Raw genomic sequence first — 21,754 nt, forward strand, 5'->3', positions numbered from 1 at the left:
ATGCATATTTTGGCTATGTTCTGTGTTTAGTTATATACACAGTGGGAGACATTCTTCAACAGAATATAAATTAATGGAAGGTAAGGGCTCTCTCATTTTTGTCTTTGCATTCTCAGGGCCCAAACAGAGTGTTCAGCATATGGCAGGCATTAATTAATGCTTGTTGACTCATAGATTATTTGGTTAAAACATCATCATATAAAGTTACTCTCCACAACATTGTACACAGGAGAAAACAAAAGTAAAAGAGAAACGGAGATACAAGTTCAGATGGCATCTATGATAAGAAGCATACCATGAGGCAAAGGTAGCCAAATGACGCTTGAGGCCATGCTTCCAAATTGCAAGCATTATTTCCCAGAAATAGGTGTTATCATTAGAAAAAAGTCACAAATGAACTGTGTGTAGAGTAAGACCCAAAGCAAACTACTGAAAAGTAACAATGAGCATCTCTGTGCAGGCTGCTGACCATTCCCCTAAACTAGTCAAATATCTCATCAAAGTTTTCAGCAAATCCTGGGCTCTCAAGGACTATCACCAAAAACCCAACCAACTCTGGCAAATCTTACTAAGCATTTTTTTTTTCAAATTAAGGATGAGTCTAAGTTAAGAAAAAGTTCTCTGTTACCAGAGGATCGGTCAACAGAGAAGACAATCTTTTAGTTAGAGGAATTTATGATGACTTTTTATTAAGATTCAGAAACCTTGGGATTTGCATTGGTGGAGAGACTGACCATATTGAAGACATCATAGGTCCTTGAAGCATAGAAAAAAAGGGAATATTGCCCCCTCCCCAGTCAAATATAATGCTGCAATAAAGCTTATCAATTCTGGGAAAAGAGATTCAGGAATGAGTGTTGAGTTGACACTGACCTCTCAATTTCCCAGAGCGAACTTTTCCATTTTGTGCCTTAATTCTTCTCCAGTCCCTCTACTTCTTTTTCTTCTCAAGGACTATACTTACTCTGGCAGATATCAAAATCTGACTACTCATTAGTGGCTTTGGGGCCATTATAATTGCAATTGAGAAGTAATATTTATGGATTATATGTTGTACACTATAAACTTTTGGAAGCTAGCAGTTAAATAATTCAATTCCATTTTCAATTGTATTTCGTTTTACTGGTACTCTGTTATGTTCGGTTAGGTACTTACTGCTTGGTCTCATATATTTTTCTTTGGAGGGGCTAAGCAGGTGAGTCCAGAACTGTGATTTACTTGGAATAAGGGACTCTCGATGAGGAAACAGTTCTCCATCGATACAGATCAATCAATTAGTTGCCATTTATTATATATTAAATCTTGGTATTGCTACAACATATTTAATATGTATGGGAATGCCTTCCATCTAGGGGAGGGGGTGGAGGAAAGGAGGGGAAAATTCAGAACAGACGGGAGTACAAGGGATAATGTTGTAAAAGATTACCCATGCCTATGTACTGTCAAAATGTTATATGTTAAAATGTCAAATATTATAATTATAAAATTCATTTTAAAAAATCTTGGTATTGTTATACCAATGGCATTTACTTGTACATCAAATACTAGATGTGATTTCCAGGTCTACACTTTTTGATTATATAAAAGAATAGAGCACATCACTAAAAAGTCAGTGCTACACTCAATCTCCACAATGGTTTCTTAGTCTTTCTTGATTCTCTAACCCAGGTTTCCAACCACCTCCATCATCATTGATCATTATGCTATAGAAGCAGTAAGAAGGAAAGACACCTTTAAATTACTAGTTTTCAGTGAGAAATACTAGCTAGGAATAAGGTCTCCTTATTATAAGCAGGAACAGGAACTCGGGTTTTGTGGCATTGTACACATTTTTAAAAATTTAATTTAATTAATTAATTAATTTTTTTTTTTTGCTGAGGCAATTAGGGTTAAGTGACTTGCCCAGGGTCACACAGCTAGGAACTGTTAAGTGTCTGAGGTCAAATTTGAACTCAGGTCCTTCTGACTTCAGGCTGGTGCTCTATCCACTGCACCATCTATCTGCCCCATTTTATACACATTTTATACAGCAGATGAAGGTAAATGCTCATTTTTTTGTGTGCATGTAGGGCTTAAGGGGAAAGTCATTCTCATTGTTAGGGAAGTACCTTCATGACTTTTGTGGCCACTCAGAACTTACTGAGTTGTAAGAGTTTCTCAGATGTCTGGCAGCTTACTAATTTCTAGTTCTCTTGTGAAATGTTAAGCATGACTGACTGCTTAAAATACTGTAAGACTAGATCATTCATCTGTACACACAAGTATGCAAACTAAGATGTATATATGAGCATTTATGATCTATATATATAGCACACACACATATATGAGCACAAATTGCATACACACACACAAATATACATACACAAAGATATATAGACATATCCTTGATCAAAATGGATCAGATAAAATGATATTCACAAGGCCAAAGCAGTCATTTCTTTCAAGAGGAACATAATCCCCCTGAAGCCTCTACAAAACCAAACCACTGCAGGATGTGAATTGCAGAGTCTGGTTACACAGAAGCATATATGGGACTGGGTCCCTTCTTGAGAGAGAAGAAAAGTGGGGAGGAATAGAAATGAGTAGGAAAAGGAGAGGAAGAAGAGAAGAAATATGAGGTTGGTTGAGTGAGAAAAGAATAATATGGCTTATGAATGTGGACCCTAAAATGTTCTACATATCATCAAATAGGAATTTTCTTTCATTCTTTCATTTATTCAACAAACATATTTTTAATATAACATCTGCAAGAAAGTTTTACCCTTCTGAGAAATTTACTTCTTGAAGATGACTTATTAAAGTCAAAATATAATATGAAGATATCGAATACTGGGATCCATCATGCCTATCGATCAATCAAATATTTGTTAGGAACCTACTACATAGCAGCATCACTATTAGGTCTTGAGAATAAAGCTTCAAAGAATGAAACGGTCCTTAATCATAAAGAGTTGAATTCTGTATTGCTTACTATTATTACCCCATTGAAACTGGCATACTCTATTGTATTAGTCATCATAGTGTTTGTATAGCTGATGATAGAAAAAAACATTCTATTTCTACACCCTGGCTACAATTTAAAGTCTTAGACCATTGTTGAGACCGTCGGAGGAATTTACTAGTTTTAATTTCTGGCTCATAGAGTATGACAGTCATTTCAATGACAGCTACTTCATTTACACATGAAGAGAATTTTGTTTCCCCACACAGCCCATTATAATAGTTTTCCATTTTCTCTCCACTTCCTTGCTGAGGTTCGAGCTATGGACCATGTGGACTCATCCCACCAGGAAACTCCAATTGTGATAACTGGCTACCTGCTGCTCCGGCAGACATAGCTGCCAACTGCTGACAGTCTGATTTTCTTGTATTGGGCCCTCCATCTACACTTCCTTTCACGGCTTTGAAATCTGTGAGCCCTGCCTTGGGATACAAAATGGTGTTTTATAGACTCATTGACCTTTGTATTTTACCCATTTAAAAGTTGTTAAATAAATAAACAACAGGCCTTTTCTTACCATTACCAACATGAGTGTCAAGAGTAAATGCATAGAGGTATTGGAAACAGCCATGCAAAAACAGCAGTCTCTCACTTTGGAGGGGAAGTCCGAGATGGGGAGGGCTTTATTAATTTCTTTAAAAAACAAACAAACAAAAACATGGTTTCTTTCTTCTCCCAATGACTAATGATTCTTACTCCACTTCCAGTTAAATTACTTCCTGTTTACTTGTCAGTCTATATATCCCACCCCACTCCTAAGTAAACCACTGTGTTTTTTTTTTCCTTTCCTTTTCCCCCCTTCTTTGTATCCCTATAATTCAGCACTGAGGCTTGCAAATATTAGCACCTACTACATGCTTGTCAATTGTTTTGCATTTATTCTCTGTATACATGCTATATTCCTCACAGTAGACTATAAACTCCTTGAGGACAGGGATTGTTTTGTTTCTGTATTCATAAGTCCAACCCCAAGTACTATATCAGATGTGTATTAGACACATGTTTATTGGATTGACTTGATCTAGTACCTTAGTAGTTTAGCATTCACATAGACACTGCATTATCTTTGGCCCTCTGTGATATTGGTGTGAACTTGTTCATTTGGAGGTTCCCTCCTCCCCAACCAGGTCTTCCCTTCCATTTTGGGGGGGTTTGTGGGGATGGGAGAAAGAGGAATTAGGGAATGGAGTTCTATTAAGATTGGGAAATAGCTAAAGATCAAAAGAACTATGTAAGAATAATTTACTAAAGAGGCGTCTATTCCATTTTCTCATATCTCATGCTCCACGTTCAGAAAAAGATTTATCCTATTGACAGGAACATTTGCTCATGGGCAGAACTCTGCTATGAGAGGGAAGACAGGGTCATCTCCCATAAAGCTGTCTTCCTGCTTGCTCAACTCATCAATACATGTCCTTCTGTGTACAGGGTTTGTCTTTGTGATTCTTGGCAAGGCTGCAGGGATCCTTTGAAAAGGAAATCTTTCAAGAATTTTCCTCAACAGTCCCTGGAGTGTCAGAGGCCCTCACCCTTTGCTTTTGGATGAGGCTCGCAAACAGCATTTGCAGTCTTCCTCACTCTATTCGGCTGCCTGATTCATTATGGTACCGAAAAAATGAATGGGGTGAAAAAAGTCAACAACTAATGATCCTTCTTTTTGTCCTGAAAACATAGAGATCAATATGTGGGACATGTAACATTTATGGAGCACCATGATTTTCTTTCCCTCGAGGGATAGGGAGAAACAACTTCACTGTCTCTTTCTACCGAGGGCTGAACACAGGAATGATTGACACACTTGCCTTACTTGCTACCCAAGAGGAGACACAAAGAAATATTGTCTCCTGTGATTTTCTGTTTCATCTAGACCTGAGCTCATAAAAAGCTTAGCTTCTGGTTAGGACATTGACATCCATTTATTCATGTTCAAGTGTGAACTGGTCTGGTGCCCCTCTGGGAGGCAGTAATGAGCATTAATGACCCATGATGCTGTCATTAAAAAATGATAGCAAGAGGGAACTAAACAAAGAAATTATGAAGAAACAGGAGAGGGAGACGAGGAGAAAGAGCCATAGACCCAAAGTGAGATTCACAAACTTCCATGTCAATTCTTTTAACCTGCCAGAAATTCACCTGAAAGATCAAAAATCAATCATCCTTAACCCTGGAAAGACTGGCTAATCTTTCCTAATACATGCCAGCTCACTGTGGGAGCCCCTGCAATTAAAGGTGGGCAGGGTTATTTGCCCTTGTTAATATCCCCAAGCTCCAGGATTTCTGGACTGAATTTCAGAGTGAGGTCAAAGCAATAAATTGAGTTGATTTTCCGTTTATCCCAATTACAGGGATGCTGGGAAGATAATTTGCAGCCTCTGATTGTCATTCGCAAAAGTACACAGGAAAACTTGATTGCCTTTAATGTCTCTCAAAAGGAATAATGATGGCCGAATTAACAGAAATCAAGATGATACAATACTTGCCAAATGACTGAGGCACATTTCAGCTTAAAGATGCAGAATAATAACAGGCAGGAATTACAGAGCACTTTGAGGTTTGCAAAGTACTTTATATATAATGACATTTTTTTCCCTCACAAATCTGGAAAGTTATATGCTTTCTCTTTTGTACACATTTTATACATGAGGAAACTGAGGCAGTGAAAGTAATTTGTCCAGGAAGAAATAGTGAGTATCTGAGGCAAGATTCAAATTCAGGTCTGCCTCATTTGATTTCTAGCATTCCATCCATCATTATAAAAAGTGAATTTAATTCATGCTCAATGTGTTTTCAATCTGATTACAAGCATTGTTGTATGATTGTCACAAAAAAAAAAAAATTATTGTTTACCCAATCACAAAAGGGAATTCCGATGTGATCCAGGAGTACAACATATCTGAACAGTATTTCCAAACATAATGTGAAGATCTGTACCGATGAAAAAAAACATTATTGTCCTTTCCCCATTCACCCCCATTCAAGACATCTAAATGATCCTCTCTGCAACCTTCTTCTCAATTATAGACCAAGAAATAGAGAACTTTAGAAGATCCTTTCTTTATTTTCAAAGTGGAGAACTGAGGCATAGGGAAGTGAAGTCATTTGCCCAAAATTACACAGGGGTAGCTGGGATTGGAATCTATTTCCTTTGTTCTAAATGAAATCCTTTTCTATCACATCATTCTGCCTTCACTTTTCCTCCTAGTTCTGCCCTCTGCATTTCAGGATCATAAATGTGGGGTGAGAAGAAAAATCTGAAGTCAGTGAGTTCCTTCCTCTCATTTTACAGTTGAGGTCTTGGGCCCCAGAGGGGTTTAGCTACTTGCCCAAAGTTACACGTAGACCTACTAGAAATCGGTGGCAGAGGGTATCCCAGCTCCAAGTCCAATGTTCTTTCAATTAATTGCATGGCTCCAGGTTCCACCCTCTAAGAGAAATCATTATTGGCCATCTTTTTTATTCAAATACATAGACTCCTGAAGCACAGTCTCATAAAGCTGGACAGTGCTTAATTGTCTCCTGAGGATCTGTTTGAGTAACCTCCCCTTATGCTCATTACATGTAGATTAACAATGCCCAGATCTCTGCTAAACTCCCAATTTTTTCAACTGTGAGTGAGGAAGTTTTCACACACACACACACACACACACACACACACACACACACACACACACACACACACACTTCCATCAAGCATTTTAGTTGTAAGGCAGGTCAGTCCAATTATAATTGGATCTAATTAGCACCCCCCTGAGCAATGGTACCAGTTACCTAAAGCACAGGGCACTGAACTAGGTCGGGGAAATTAGCTTCTTCAATGGAAAACATCAGAGGCACCACTTCCAAACTGATGTTTGCCTCTTCATGACATCTTACTTTCAAGCTGTAGGATGGGTAAAGAATTATCCCAAAAGGTAGGACTTTGGAGACGTGATGCTTTATCCATTTGTGATAAAAAAGCAATGATAGCTATCATTTATTTAACTTTTAAAGGTCTGCAAATCCTTTTAGAGTATATAAATTCATTGAATCTTTAACTCTTAGATGTGGGTGCTATTACCCCCATTTTACCAGTAACAAAATTGAGGCAGACAGAGAGACTAAATGATTTTCCCAGGATCATTGTATTAGTAAGTTTTTGAGGCTGCATTTGAATACGTCTTCCTGATTCCAGGACCAATCAATGCTCTATTTATTGTGCCAAAACAACCACCTTTTAAACACAAACACATATAGACATATACTTACACACAGAACATTGTGCCAGAAGCTATTGATGTTATTTCTTCCAACTAGATCCACATATTATTTTATCTGCTATTTTATTTTTCCCAGATTTGATTTTCATTGACAAGATATCTTGAAATGATGCTGTTCCTTGTATTATCCACTACATTTGGACTTCCAAATTAAACCATCCATATAAATAGCAAACCAAATTATTTGAGCCTTAAAGATGATCAATATCGTATACTTAATTCGATTATGTCACGTGGAATAAAGTCAAATCTCTTAAGACTGTGATAATTAGTCCTAATTATTCCCCCCCATATGCTCCCTCCAGTTAGATCTCTGAGTAAATCACCAACTCAAATAGCCAAGTCCTTGCTATTCACCATGTTTCCATTGGGTGTAGCTATGCTATTAGACAGGTTTCTATTACAGCCTAGCCATCCATAGGAGAAGGGTGTTCACCTGTTTTAGGCCTGAACAAGTTTCTTTGTCTCTCCTAGTAAATGGTTTGTGTTAATTTCATATTATCAGGGAGAAACATATTCCGTTGTATGAGAGAGGTAGAAGCTACATCTCTGTTTCCTTTTGGGGAAGGAGTCTAGAAAATGGAGTTACTTATTGAAATCTGTCTCCTTCACAATGCTCCTTTCTATGTACCAATTTTACAGCTACGCAAATGAGCCAGAGAGCTGTCATTGTTTGGCTGGGCTATTCTGGATGCTTCTATACAAATAAGCATACACCAAATAAAATTCTATAGAAGTCGTAACTTGGGGTAAACTACCCTGATAAATAAGCACTTATTCTCATCAGCCAGTTTTGGGCCGGCTAAATAAGATTTAAGGGCTTCTGGAAATTAAGAGAGGGTCCAACAATTGGAGAAATGACTGAAAGAACTATGATAGCAGAATGTATACTATTGTGGCATAAAATAAGATGGAAGGGATGGGTTCAGAGGAACCAAGGAAGGTTTGTATGAATTGGTATGGAGTGAGAGGAACAGAACCAGGGGGACAACATTGTAAAGACAAGGGATTTTGAAATACTTAAAGATTCTGATCAATTCACTGATCCGCTATTATTCCAAAGGACTGATGATGAACTTCACTCCTCACTCACATCCTCACCAACAGGTGGTAGAATCAAGATGTAGAAAAAGACACATATTTTTTAGCCATCACCATTGTAGGGACTTGCTTTACTTGCATTTTTGTTATGATTTTTAAAAAAATTTGTATGCTTGGGAAAGAGAAAAATATTTTAATTGAAAGATGAAATAATATGGCAAATAAAAAGGTGGTGTGAGAGAGAGTTGACTTTTATTCTACTAATATACATATGTCTCCATGGGGAAAAAGAGGAAGGGGCTATCTCCACAACAGAGATCTGCAAGTAGAGGTTGGATGTCCACTTGTTTGGGATAATTGAGGGGAGAATCTTATTCCAGGAAGGTATTAAACTGTTCTGAGGTTTTGAAATCATATGGTTAATTTGAGAGGAAAAACCAGAGACAGAAGAATGGACAGCCACAGATTCCCTGAGTATCTCATAGCACGTGAATTAGTGATTGTAGATAGAAGGAAGCTTAGAGGTTATATGCTCCAGTCTCCTCACTTTGCAGATGAGGCAGATTGAAGTCTGGAGAAGATCATTGATTGAGAATTAGGAGGATCTTAGAGATCCTCTAGTCCAGTATAACTCCATGTGGAGGTGAGGTTAAACTGAACCACATAAATAAAGGCAAAGTCACTTGCTCTAAGTCACACATGTGATAGAACTAGTATATGAAGCCAGATCATCTGATGGCTAAACCAAATGTCTTTCCATGGCACAAAGTGGCTTATTTAGATTTGCTTCGACACAATTTTGTGAGATCTAAGTAGCTTTTTGTCTTTTAAGCAAAGAGGCATCTGGGTAATATAGTGGGTAAAGTACTTTACCCACTATATTACCCAGCTGCTCAATTTGCAGAACTGAGTAAAAACCCAGCCTTGGACGCTTCCTAGCTATGGGACCCTGGGCAAGTTCGCTTCTGTTTCCTGAATTTCAACATAGGAATAATAATAATGCCTACTTGCAGAATTGTCTTTGGTTTTAGCTTAATGTCTGGAACATAGTAACCTCAATAGAAATATTATTATTGCTGTTATTATTATATGAAAATCACTCTAAAGTATATTGTATGAAGGGCTTGATCTAGATAGGCTAAGGAATATGTAAAGCGCTGAAATCTTTGTCACTATTTCTTCTAAAAATACTCTCCTCTGTCCCCTACCACATACACATACGCAACCCTGAAGAGACAACAGAATACAAGATATTAAAGGCAATGGGATGGTAACATGTTCAGAAAGATACTGAGAGTATCACTGAAGGTAGAAAGTGAACAAATGAGCTCAAGATTCTTTAAAATTACTTTTCTAATCTACTGGTGATAAGCCTTCTTAGTGTATGTATCTCATGAACCAACTTAAAAATGTACCAGAAAGTATGAATAACATTTTCAATTATATACTTTAGGTGGAAAGACTTTCTGAGGATGAAATGGTAATGCTGAATCAATATACTGCTGTGGTTTCTTACCGTGTTCCAAAACACAGACTAATCATGATTTTGTATGATTATCCTATCCTCAAGTTTCAAATAAGCATCTGATAGAAAGTCCTCAAAACTTTATCAATTGGAAATAGTTAATAAGATCTACTATATTCAATAACAGCATTCATTCTTTCTTCTCTCTTCTCTCTCTCACACATACACAGAGATACATTTTTCCCTATTTAGGTTTTTTTTTTGAAACTTTTTTGATCCAGTCAATGCAGAACCATAAATAGTTATTGGTTTCTGTCAGAAGTCTTTTATTTTTTTTTCTTATTTATGTTTTAAAATTATCTTGATGAAAAAAAAAATCACAGAATGGTTGTGATTATGAAAGCAAAGACACAAAACTACCATGGGCATAGTTACCAAAGGTTTTTTATAAAAACAGTTTTTCCTGATGAAATAATCAGACATTCTGCCCTTGGCTACCACCTTATCTTCAATCTAAGTGGATAAATACCCCATTTTGCAAGCCACTTTCCACAGTTAACCAACATAGCTGCTTACCTGGTACTCCTGGTGGTGTTTTCAGATATTTTCCATTAAAATGTTGAATTACCACTTCACATTTTTCAGTTGACTCCATCCTAGGAAGGAAGGAAAAAGACAAGATAAATGACCTGCCTTCAGAGTTGTTTGGGAGCTGGAAAGTGCAAGTAAAAACATAAACTAAGTAGAAGGTACCACATGTCATACACCAAATGACTAGTCTAGACAACAAGAGGACAAATTGAGACTAAAGACTTCAGCTTGAAGGAAATTTTAAGTTTGATCGATTCATTTTATAGATTATGGACTAAAGCCCAGGGAGTTTAATTGACTTGCTCACAGTCACACAAGCATTAAGAGGCAGAGTTGGAATTTGAACACATTTCCTCAGAGTACTCAGAGGAAGGTGACCACTGAGAGCTGTGGGCTCTTGAAAAAGGCTTTAGGAAAGACATAGTGTCTTTAAAATTCATTAAGTAAAGTACAATGGAGCCAGAACATCCTCTTGAATAAAACCATTACAATTATCCAGATACAATCTTGACCCTTTAAAACAAAAACAAAAACAACTCAAGAATTTTACATGGGAAGGGGAAAAGAACACTTATTAATGTGCAAGACAATGTGCTAAATGCTTTGCAAATATCGTCTCATTTGCTCCTCAGAACAGTTGTGTAAGTTGAGTATGGCCATTTTACAGCGGAGAACACTGAGGCATACAGAGGTTAGGTGACTTAATTCAGGGTCACACAGCTATGAAGTATTGAGGTAGGATTTAAACTCATGTAGCTGTCAACGACAGAATTTAAAGCAAGGTCTCCTCTGACTCTGAATCTAGGATTTTAGACTATATCATACTCCCTTGTTTTTAGTCATTCTATCACCCTGCTTTCTGGTGTCTGTTGCATATGGTGGGTGAGTGATACATGGAAGTGATTTTGTGGAAACTGAGAGTATCCTAGAAAGGTGTAAAAGTTTGGGTATGCTGGAACCATTACATTTTAAGTATGAGTATTTAGAAATTGGCAGCTACTTCAAATCAGGACTCGAGTTAGTGTTTTTTTTTTTAATTTCTAGACAAAGTAACAGAGAAAATGTCAATAATGTAAATTAGACTTAAAAGTATGTGGTTTGTACATTCTTTTTTTCTGAGACTTGCTATTAAGCACTTACCAGAACACCTTTGGGTATAAGCAGAATCTAGATAGGAGCTGATGTAAAGATGACTAGTATAATTTGGTCAAAACAAAGTTTTTTTCCTAGATATAGTACAAAATAGGTAACGAGAGACAAGTAGGGATAAGGTTTAAAAGCCCTTGAATACCATTCTAAGAAGCTTAGATTTAACAAATCATTCATTAATTGATAAATGGTCAAAGGATATGAATAGAAAATTTTCAAATGGAGAATTTACAATTATTTCTAGTCATACTAAATGCTCTAAACCATTATTGATTAGAGAAATGCAAATTAAGATAACTGAGTATGACTACACACCTCTCAGATTGACTAAGATGGCAGGAAAAGATAGTGATGAATGTTGGAGGGGATTGAGAAAACTGGAACACTAATATATTTTTGGTGGAGTTATGAACTGATTCAACCGTTCTGGAGAGCAATTTGGAAGACTGCCCAAAGGGCTATCAAATTGTGCATACCCTTTGATCTCATACCCAGTGTCTCTACTGGGCCTGCATCCCAAACAGATCATGAAAAAGGGGAAAGGACCCACATGTGCAACAATGCTTGTGGCAGCCCTCTTTGTAGGGGTGAGGAACTGGAAACTGAGTGGCTGCCCATCAGTTGGAGAATGGCTGAATAAGTTATAGTATAGGAGTGTTATGGAATATTATTGTTCTATAAGAAATAATCAGCAGGATGAGTTCAGAAAGGCCTGGAGAGACTTATGTGAATTGATGCTAAGTGAAGTGAGTAAAATCAAGAGAACCCTGAACATGGCAACAACAAGATTATGTGATGATCAACTATGATGCACTTGGCTCTTCTCAACAATGAAAAGATTTTCAGGCCAATTGCAATAGACTTATGATGGAGAGAGTCATCTGCATCCAGAGGAAGGACTATGGTGATTGAATGTGGATCACAACATAGGATTTTCACCTTTTTTGTTGTTGTTTGCTTTATTCCCTTTTTAATCTGTTTTTTCTTGTGCAGATGATAAATGTGGAAATATGTTGAGAAGATTTGTATATGTTTAACCTTTATTGCTATCTAGGGGTGAGGGGTAGAAAGAATGGAAGGAGAAAAATTTGTTACACAAAGTTTTCGAAGGGTAGACATTGAAAACTATCCTTGTATACATTTTAAAAATAAAATGCTATTATTAAAAATGGAAAAAAATAAAAAATGAAGTTTAAAGTTAATCCTAAATTAATTATTTAATTTAATTAAATTAATCCTAAATTATTAGTTTTCAGAAATAGTTATTCACTGAAGGTTGAATTAGGAATGTGTTTACTCGGAGGAACTGAAGCTATTTTCTTATTCTGCATTGAGTAGTTTAATCTATTTTTAAGATTTATGTCAGAGTGGACTATCTTCTGTAAATATATCTTTTTGCATCAATGCAAATTTCAAATCATCACTTCTGATAGAAAATGTATGAGACAAATCTGACAGTAATTGTATATAGCTACTCCTTTATCTTGGGCACTAGACCTGACCGAAAATCATAATAATGACCTTATGAGTAAATGTAATTTATTGTGAAAAGAAAAATATTACAAATGAATAATATTCAGTTTAGTTGAAGATTTATTTTTTAGAGAATCAGTTTTGCTTCCTCATATATAATTTCAAAATTCTATAAAGATGGGGAATGAGGAAACTGCCTGTGTGTAATGTAGCAAACTGGCTACTGAAAAGAACAGTAACAATGGGTAGAATGAGAATAACAAGAGTGCCAGCTAAAAATGTATAGGAGATGAAATTCAAGTCAGCAACCAGGAACAAAACCTACAATCTCACAAGTCCACAAAACAAGACCCTAAACATTGTGCTTTTGGAGGCTTCTCAATGATCACACTCTTTGACTAATGTTTTCACTCAGTCCTTTCCCTGAGAATCTAGGAATTAAGCTCGTCTTTAATTTTCTCTATCTGATCTTCAGTTTCCTTGCAAATATTAAATTAAGACAGCATGGAATAAAGAATAAATTTCTTACCCACAACAAGGAATATAGATTAGTTTTGTAACTTAGGCCATAGACAATTAAGAGGGGAAAAATCACATTTCTTGTGGACCCCAGTTCTTTCCAGGGATCTATTTTGCATAACCAGAGGGTTATACCACCAACTTCTCCTCCCCTAGCATATGGAAAATATAAATTGCTAGATGTTCTAATAATCCATTCTTCTCATGAGCCTCTGCCTCTCCTGGGACCTCTATTGTTCTCTCAAACTTTGTGATTCCATGTTTAGTCTTCCCAGATGAATAAATATCTTAAAAGTTACTGCTAGAATATTGCCCCTTCTCCCCTTCAGATGTGTACAATCAACATGATTCATAATAGCAGGGAAGGGTAAGGTCCAGCTCTGGTTTTTTTTGTTTTGTTTTGTTTTTGTTTTTGTTTTTGTTTTTGTTTTTGTTTTTGTTTTTGTTTTTGTTTTTCCTGAGGCTGGGGTTAAGTGACTTGCCCAGGATCACACAGCTAGTAAGTGTTAAGTGTCTGAGACCAGATTTGAATTCGGATCCTCCTGAATTCAGGGCTGGTGCTCTATCCACTGCGCCACGTAGCTGCCCCCAGCTCTTTCTTCAACACCACCAATTTGTGATCCTCAATTCTGGCTCACAAAATTGATTACCACATGGCATAGTTCAAGACCTTTGCTGCTACTATGAATATTCCGTTAGCTCCCAACTTGAAAGAGGATTTCGTTTGCTTGTTCCGAGGACTGTTCTGACATGCTTCTGCAGATCTGCATGAATTCTTTCTTTCTCTGGTCTATACACAGCTCAGTGTTACATGGTTTCTTACTTCCATCAAAGCTGGATCACTGTTAAGCTCTCACTACTTGCTGCTTTCATTGCTACCATTCTCCTCAGGAAAGTGTTCTTTGTAGAAGAATTTTTACAATAATACAGATAGAACCCTGTTCTTTTGCAAAAAATAATTAATGAATTTCTAGCTTCCTCAGTAGTCTGGGCCATAGATCTACCATGTCCTCAAAGGATTTCCCAAATGGATTGTGTAGATCTCTGATGTCTCAACCAAAAGTCCATAATCCTCACTAACAACTGAATGCTGGTAAGTGCATTGAATTTATCTCCTCTCTCCTCCAACTGGTGAGTTCCTGATCAGAATTCCCATTTGAGGAATTACTTAGGTCAGTGGTTCCTTACCTGACTCCATGCATAACTCTCTGGACTTTGCCTCTAAATTAGTCACCTCCCCACACTGGAGATGTCTCTAATCCTGTCGAATCTTGTAGATCCCATCAATCCACAATGACAACAATTACCCCCTTATACACATTTACAAGGGAAAGGTGATGAGCAAGGTCAACAAGAAATATTTCTGCAGGCCAAATTTGGCCTGATAAGCATTTTTGAGTCTTGGTGGGATAGGGTAGAACCTATGAAAAGAATACAACTCTGAAAATATATACTTTTCAAGAGAAACAAATTAAGTAGAAAGGAAAGATCATTATATATTAAGAAGGTATGGTTGCTTTTGTTGATCTTTTTTGGCTTTTTTCATTTTAATAAAGGGTCTGACTTTCTGAGAAGAAAAGCTATGGGGGTAGATTGGGGGGTGGGAATTTAGGTGATGTAAAAACAAAAGATTTCAATCAAAGTTCTATTTTTTGAAAAGATTTACTCATTTGAAGACATTCATGACACAGAGGGGAGGAGGAAAATAGAGTATTTAGGTTAAGATCAGTGGAGACAGAGAGCAAAGCAACATTGTTGGTCAATCAAGAAAAAAAAGTATTTATTCACCTTATTGTGTCTCCTGTGTGAAGTATTAAGGGTACAAAGATAAGAATAAGTTTCCATACATATCAGGGAATATACACAAGGTGATGGGCATGTATACGGCTACTATTTGCAGAGATCAAGAAAGACTAAATGTAGAATTCAGTGTCTGAGTCAAGTCTTGCAGGAAACTAAAGCTTCTAAGAGGAACAAGGGGAATCATCAAGTATGGGGATTTGATGACTGAGTAAACAGCAGGAAAATGAAATGTCATGTATGAGGATTGATAAGAAGGCTGTAAAGTTTCTGAAGAGGATGAATGTTTAATGTCAGAAAAATAAGATTTCATAAATGTTTGCTGTATAAAAAAAGAAGGCAACAGATCAGGAATTTAGGAGGAATGATCACAAACTTATGGATCCGTGAGATAGGAGGGATGAGAAATTTCAGTAATGTGGACCTATGTGTGAGCAATCTCCCTCTCTCTCCCTCTCTCTTCCTCTCTCTTCTTTTTTGTTTCTCTCTCTGTCTCTTTGTCTCTGGCTCTAACTCTCTATCTATGTCTCTGTTTTCTGTCTCTTTCTGTCTCTCCATCCTCCCCACTTCTATGAGTGTCTGCATGTCATATGTAAAATGATTAAGAATTTCATTATCATTCTATCTCCTTTAAAAGATTAATAGAATTTTCTATCTAGGGCCTTATTTTTACCAATGAGGAGGAACTAAATGTTGGGATAAATCATGGGGATCTTGAAGTGAGGGGGGAAATGTAAGTATTTTAACAGAATCTGTGAAAAAGGAAGGAGAAAATCCACACATTCTGACACCCCAATTTTTAGTGGAATTGATCTTTCATGGACTAAAATTCTATACAGCAAGTTAGTTAAGGGGTCATAAAATTCAAAGATGCTACAAAGATAAAGATAAAGGAGGGAGAAATTCCACACATTCTGACACCCTAATTTTAGTAGAATTCATCTTTCATGGATTAAAATTCTATAGAGGAAGTTAGCTTAGGGATCATAGGAAGCATAGGTAGCATTCAAAGATGCTACATAGATAAAGGAGAGAGAAAATCCACACATTCTGATGAGAGGCCTTCGCATCCAAACGAGAAGTCTCTTCTGTAGAACTAACCACTACTAATATCAAATGACTCTATGGTTGCCCTCCCCCTTATCACATGTTCGAGCAACCTGTGTTCATTAAATCTTAAACGAGAAAGGAAGGAATCGAACCCCCCAAAAACTGATTTCAAGTCAACCCCATAACCTTTATGACTTTCTCAAAAAAAGATATTAGTAACAATCATTACATAACTTTGCCATTGTTACATCACAGGTTTAAGCCCTTTATATCTAATCATGCCTTATCCTATACAACTGGGCTTTTTTTTAGTAGAATTCATCATTTTAGTAGAATTCATCTTTCATGAACCAAAATTCTATAGAGGAAGTTAGCTTAGGGGTCATAGGATACATTCAAAAATGCTACAAAGAGAAAAATAAATCTTACAAGGAGGAAGGGGGAGCTTGACTAAAGAGAACACAGAACTGTATAGGAAATTCATTAACCAGCTTGGATTTGGAGTGAAAAAAGTACAAATATAGGGAAACATATACAATTGATGGATGCTGGTGCCAAAGGGGTGAGTGTGTGTGGTCTTATCAACATAATGTTGGCAGTGCTAAAGCTGAGAATGAGCTGAGGCTAGCAAGGAAAGTTAAGATCAATAACAAAAGGCTTGGTTTTTTATGTCTTTCCTTTTTGTGCTGTATTGGGGAAGGAGGAGAGTAAAATATGATACAGAACAGTTTCTCAGGATAATTAATGAGAAACAGAAGAAGGAGATATTCAATCCTGCTTTGGAGAGGACAGAAGAAATTGCTAATAGTAAGCTCCAACCCAAGGTCAGTAGTAGTATGACAGTGGAAGAGTGTCTAGATGTGCTCAGTGTATTCAAGCCAATTCAACAAAGGTCAACCTGATGAGATGGTTGATTCAGTGGCAGTGAGTTTATAAGATTATAAAGAAGGGGAAAGTTGTGATAATATTGGAGAAAGTCATTTGCTTAAAGGAGTCTTTGAAGCATAGCCCAGTGAACTTGATTTCAATTCCTGAAAATATTCTAAATTTTGTTTTTATGGGGATGGTTGGTGAGTATCTTGAGAAAAAAAGGATGATCATAAAAAGAATGAAATTGTTCCATTGATGGTAGATTCTGGTTAAAACATTTTTGTGCTGTTAAAGAATTAAAATTGTAAGCAATTCTATCAGTAGAATTTAGAAGCAATAGAAAATCACAAATACAACCTATTGGCATAAGGACTCTAATCAGAGCTACTTAGAACACTGAAAAGCATTTAGGAAGAAATTAGACTTAGACCAGAAGCTTACACTCTATGCCACAATGCATTTCCAAACTTTTATGGGCCTGCCTCTGCATGTCTGTCTCTGTCTCTCTGTCTCTGTCTCTGTCTCTGTCTCTTCTGTCTCTGTCTCTGTCTCTGTCTCTGTCTCTCTGTCTCTGTCTCTCTGTCTCTCTGTCTCTCTCTCTCTATATATATATATATATATATACATATATATATATACACACACATATATATATACATTAAAATCACTGAGGAAAATGAAAACCTTTACCTTGTATAACTGTCATTAAAGGAAGAATATTTAAACAAAAATATGGAGAAGGGATAGAGTTACATGCATAGGCTGGCTGATATATCTGGAATTTGGAATTTGGGATGTGTTGAGTGAAGGAAAGATTAAAAAGGCCAAGAGGGCAGGAAGGGGATGTCATAAAGAGATTTAAATGTCAAATAAAGATGGAGGATTCCTATCTCTTTCAATGGAAGTCTCCAAGGAAAGACCAGATGGCCACTAGTAGGACAAGTATAAAGAGATTCCTGCTGATATAGAAGCTACTAGAAGGCATCTACAATCCATTTCTACTTTAAGAGTCTATGACTCTATGGGAAAAAAAAAACTGGGAGTTATTTTGCTTTAGCCAGAATCTTATAAAGTCTCCTTTCCAGGGTTGTCTCACATCACTAGAGAGCCATCCTACATTATTCACAGCAAGAGTCCTAATCATTCCTAGAAACAATGCAAATCTGTTCTCGCTCCCTCTGTTCCCACAAGAAGCCATATCTGCTGTCACTTAGGGAAAATAATCTTCTTTGCTAGCAGAGCTATGAATTGGAGCAGGAATGTATGCATTTAATTACTACAGATGTTGCTTTATGGAATTTTTATTCCAGGAGAGCCACAGTTTGATAAGACTATGCCCCAGTGCTCTCTCCTCTGTTTCATTTCTCTCTGGGTGCTCATCAAGATAAGAGGCAGTTAAGAATCTAAAGCCTGCTGGAGCCCTACAAATCACATTCCTTGGATTTGTCTTAAATTGTTGCAAAAAAAAAAAATAATTGTGAGAGAATGGGAAACAAATTATCCGTACATGCATACACATATGTGTGGATGTCTATTCATCGTCTACATGTCCAAAATGTGCAATGCAGTAGATCTTAGAATCGACCAAGAGAAGAAGGAGACCGCCCGTTGAGCTGATTCTCACCTCCTGCCATATTTTGTCGTGCACTGAACTGCTCTAGTGCTCCCTATTGGGTGCAACTTAAGGTTAACTTTTGGTATCAGTGTTTGAGCATTGAATCAAGTGAAATGAGGCTCTTTGGGGCACGCAAAGGCAGCCTCTCCTGATCTAAGCAAACATCTGTAGTGAGCCTTTGTTTGTCTCTGAGAGAATAAATGCAATAAAAGTCTCTTTCCTGTAGCCTTGGCTCTGGGCGTCAAACACTGCTATACAGCACCGCACAGTGGTAACAATTCCATTTTGATACATGAGGAACATTTTAGCAAATCTGAGCTGTCCTGGTAAAAGCTGCCCCATAGGAGATGCTAGGTGTGAGAAGCTTGAAAGTGGCTCATCGGTGCCATTTTCAACGGAGAGAAGAGAAGAGTGGAAGTCCCAGAGGTCTGGGGAGAGGGAGCCCTTACTTTGAATCACTGGGTTGGAAAGAATGTGCCCATTTTCTTCTTGAGTTCCACAATTAACAGCTCTCTGATGCCAGTGCCAGCTATCTGTAATCTGGCACACGCCTCACTTGAAATCGACACCAGCCTTGTCGAATGAGTCTGAAAAAGCAGCCGAACAAAGGCCTCTTTACATGGCTTTTCAGATGGGCTGTAGAATAACTACAACCAGACCCATTCTTCTGTGGTGGTACCTGAATCCCCCTGCGGCCCCTGCAACAGCTTGGCGTGACAGGCGGATCAGGCTTCCCAACAATTCATTAATTAGGCTGGGATATTTCAATGCCTTCTGCTGGCTCTGCTGTTTATATATAAATATAAACTTTACATTGTCTCCTGACTCTGTGTTTGGGAACCCTTGCTTTTCGGTGCCAAGCAATGCCATGGAAGAAAGGAATTGTTATGACTTTTACAATCTGTGCTAGAAATGGGGGGGTGGGGAGAGAAAGAAGAAGGAACCAGGTTCCCAGCCAATGATGTCAGAGGAGAGCCCGGCCCAACAATGTCCTAATGCAGAATCTAATTTACTGCACAGATGGAGAGAAGGTGTTTAGTCACGAGTGTCATTGACGAGCCAGCCTGATGGCACCTTCCCTGTCAATGACTTCTGTGTTTACAATCATCTGGTAAAAGACTCAATAAAATATATATATATATATATATATATATATATATATATATATATATATATATATATATATAATCCACCTTATTCACTTATTGCAGCAAATTACAGGCTTGCAGCATTGGGAAATCTTTGCAGTTTTGCAATACTTAAGCATCCTATATAAATGGAAGCCATTTGGAGCTTTCATAATCGACAAACATTTTGGTTTCTGGAAAGAACAACTCAGAGGGTCAACAGTGATTACAAAGAAATTTTAAAATTTACTAATAAAATTCACTTTTTGTCACATTCAAAAATCAGATGATATCATCTATACAAACTGAAGAAATTATAAATGAAAAATCATTATAAATTTGAAAAAAATAAGAAGCAAATAAATCAAATGCTTTTGTTTTCTGTTTTTTTCTAGTCCGTCCCTTATGTTGAGAAATGATTTCGATATTCCTTGTTAATATAAAACAGAAGTATCATGGAAGAGTATATAAAATGTTAAGCTTGAATTTAAAAAAAAGAAGATTTGGGTTCAAATCTTGTCTCTGTTATTTGCCTTCTAAATGACCACTGATAATTTTCAGGGTGGTACTGGGGGAATCTGAAACTGATTTCAAATCTAGGTTCTGCTGCTATTTGTGTGACCTTGGACATGTCACTATTTCTCTCAGCCTCAGTGTCCTCATCTGAGGAAAGTAAATAACCTCTTTCATCTATTTATCCATGATCAAGTGAGCTTCCTAGCATTCCCAGGAACCTCTCTAAAGCTTTAAGCTATAGATGAGTAGTAGGTAGAGGAAATCAATAGTACACTGTGTAGTTTTTTCTTGAAGGAATCATAGTAAGCCCTGATGTGAAGACCCTAGTGAGAAGCCATATCTCCTCTCAGCTTTGGGAGTTAGGTTGAGTTGTGAATGGAGCTCTGATCTTTGAGTTCCAAATTTGAGATTGCTCAACTTTGATGGCTTTCCCTTTTTTTTATCCTATGGATATTGGTACTGAATGAAGGCTGCCCACATTGTACCACAAAGGAAAAGTGATTTATCACTGTTTCAAGATGAGCTGGGATCTTCAATTCTTCCTGGTTTCAATAAGGTGTACGAGGGGGAGGTTGGCTCCCCAGTTCTTCCTCTGTAAGTCAACAGAGAAAGAAATAGAAGCATTCCCATGCTTTTATCTAAAAGCTACATCATATATCTACACTTTCCTACTTGAGAGGCAGGAAAAGGGATGAGTGCGTAATGAAAAGTTTAAAAAATGGATAAGAAGAGAAAAAAGAAATGAGACAGAGTCCTAGAAGAAGAAATATAAAAGGTGGTATTTTAAAATTATTTATACTTATTGTGAAAGCTGAGGGAAACTTTAAAGTCAATAAAAGGACTAAAATAGAGTTCCCTTTCACTTGAGGTAAAGCATGACACAGTAGATAGAATACCAAACTTGAAATCTGGGAGATCTAAGTTCATATACTGCCTCTGGCAATAGCTATGCTACCATTTAATCTGTTTGAGCCTTAATTTCTTCATCTGTAACATGGAAACAATATCTGTTGTTGAATCTCAAATGGTTGTTGTGAAACTCAAACAAAATATGACTTGCAAAGAGAATCACAAACTTTAAATTGCTTAAAATGGAACAAACACTTTGGGGACACTCTCTTTAAATGCATTATTCTTCTTCACTCCACTCCATTTGTGTGCATTAGCGAGACAGTACAAGAAGACTTGGGTTCAAGTCCCTCCTCTCACCTATAAGATGTGCGCACTTAAGCAAGTCCCTCAATTTTAGGATTCTAAGCAACTTTCTAAGATGATACATTG

The 21,754-nt window shown here is 37.1% G+C and overlaps 1 protein-coding gene across 2 annotated transcripts in view; it reads right to left on the reverse strand.

Annotated features, from left to right (window-relative positions):
* Nucleotides 1–21,754, reverse strand: part of RBMS3 (RNA binding motif single stranded interacting protein 3) — a 1,412,069-nt gene that overhangs the window by 263,750 nt on the left and 1,126,565 nt on the right. For both annotated transcript variants that reach the window (XR_012482314.1, XM_074267882.1), the window contains exon 10: nt 10,340–10,419. Coding sequence is in view for 1 of the 2 variants with exons in the window: in XM_074267882.1 (XP_074123983.1) it covers nt 10,340–10,419 (80 nt within the window). In the remaining variant the exon portion in view is untranslated. The remainder of the gene's footprint in view (nt 1–10,339; nt 10,420–21,754) is intronic.

Source organism: Sminthopsis crassicaudata, chromosome 5, assembly GCF_048593235.1.
Source record: "Sminthopsis crassicaudata isolate SCR6 chromosome 5, ASM4859323v1, whole genome shotgun sequence".
NCBI classification, from domain to species: domain Eukaryota; kingdom Metazoa; phylum Chordata; class Mammalia; order Dasyuromorphia; family Dasyuridae; genus Sminthopsis; species Sminthopsis crassicaudata.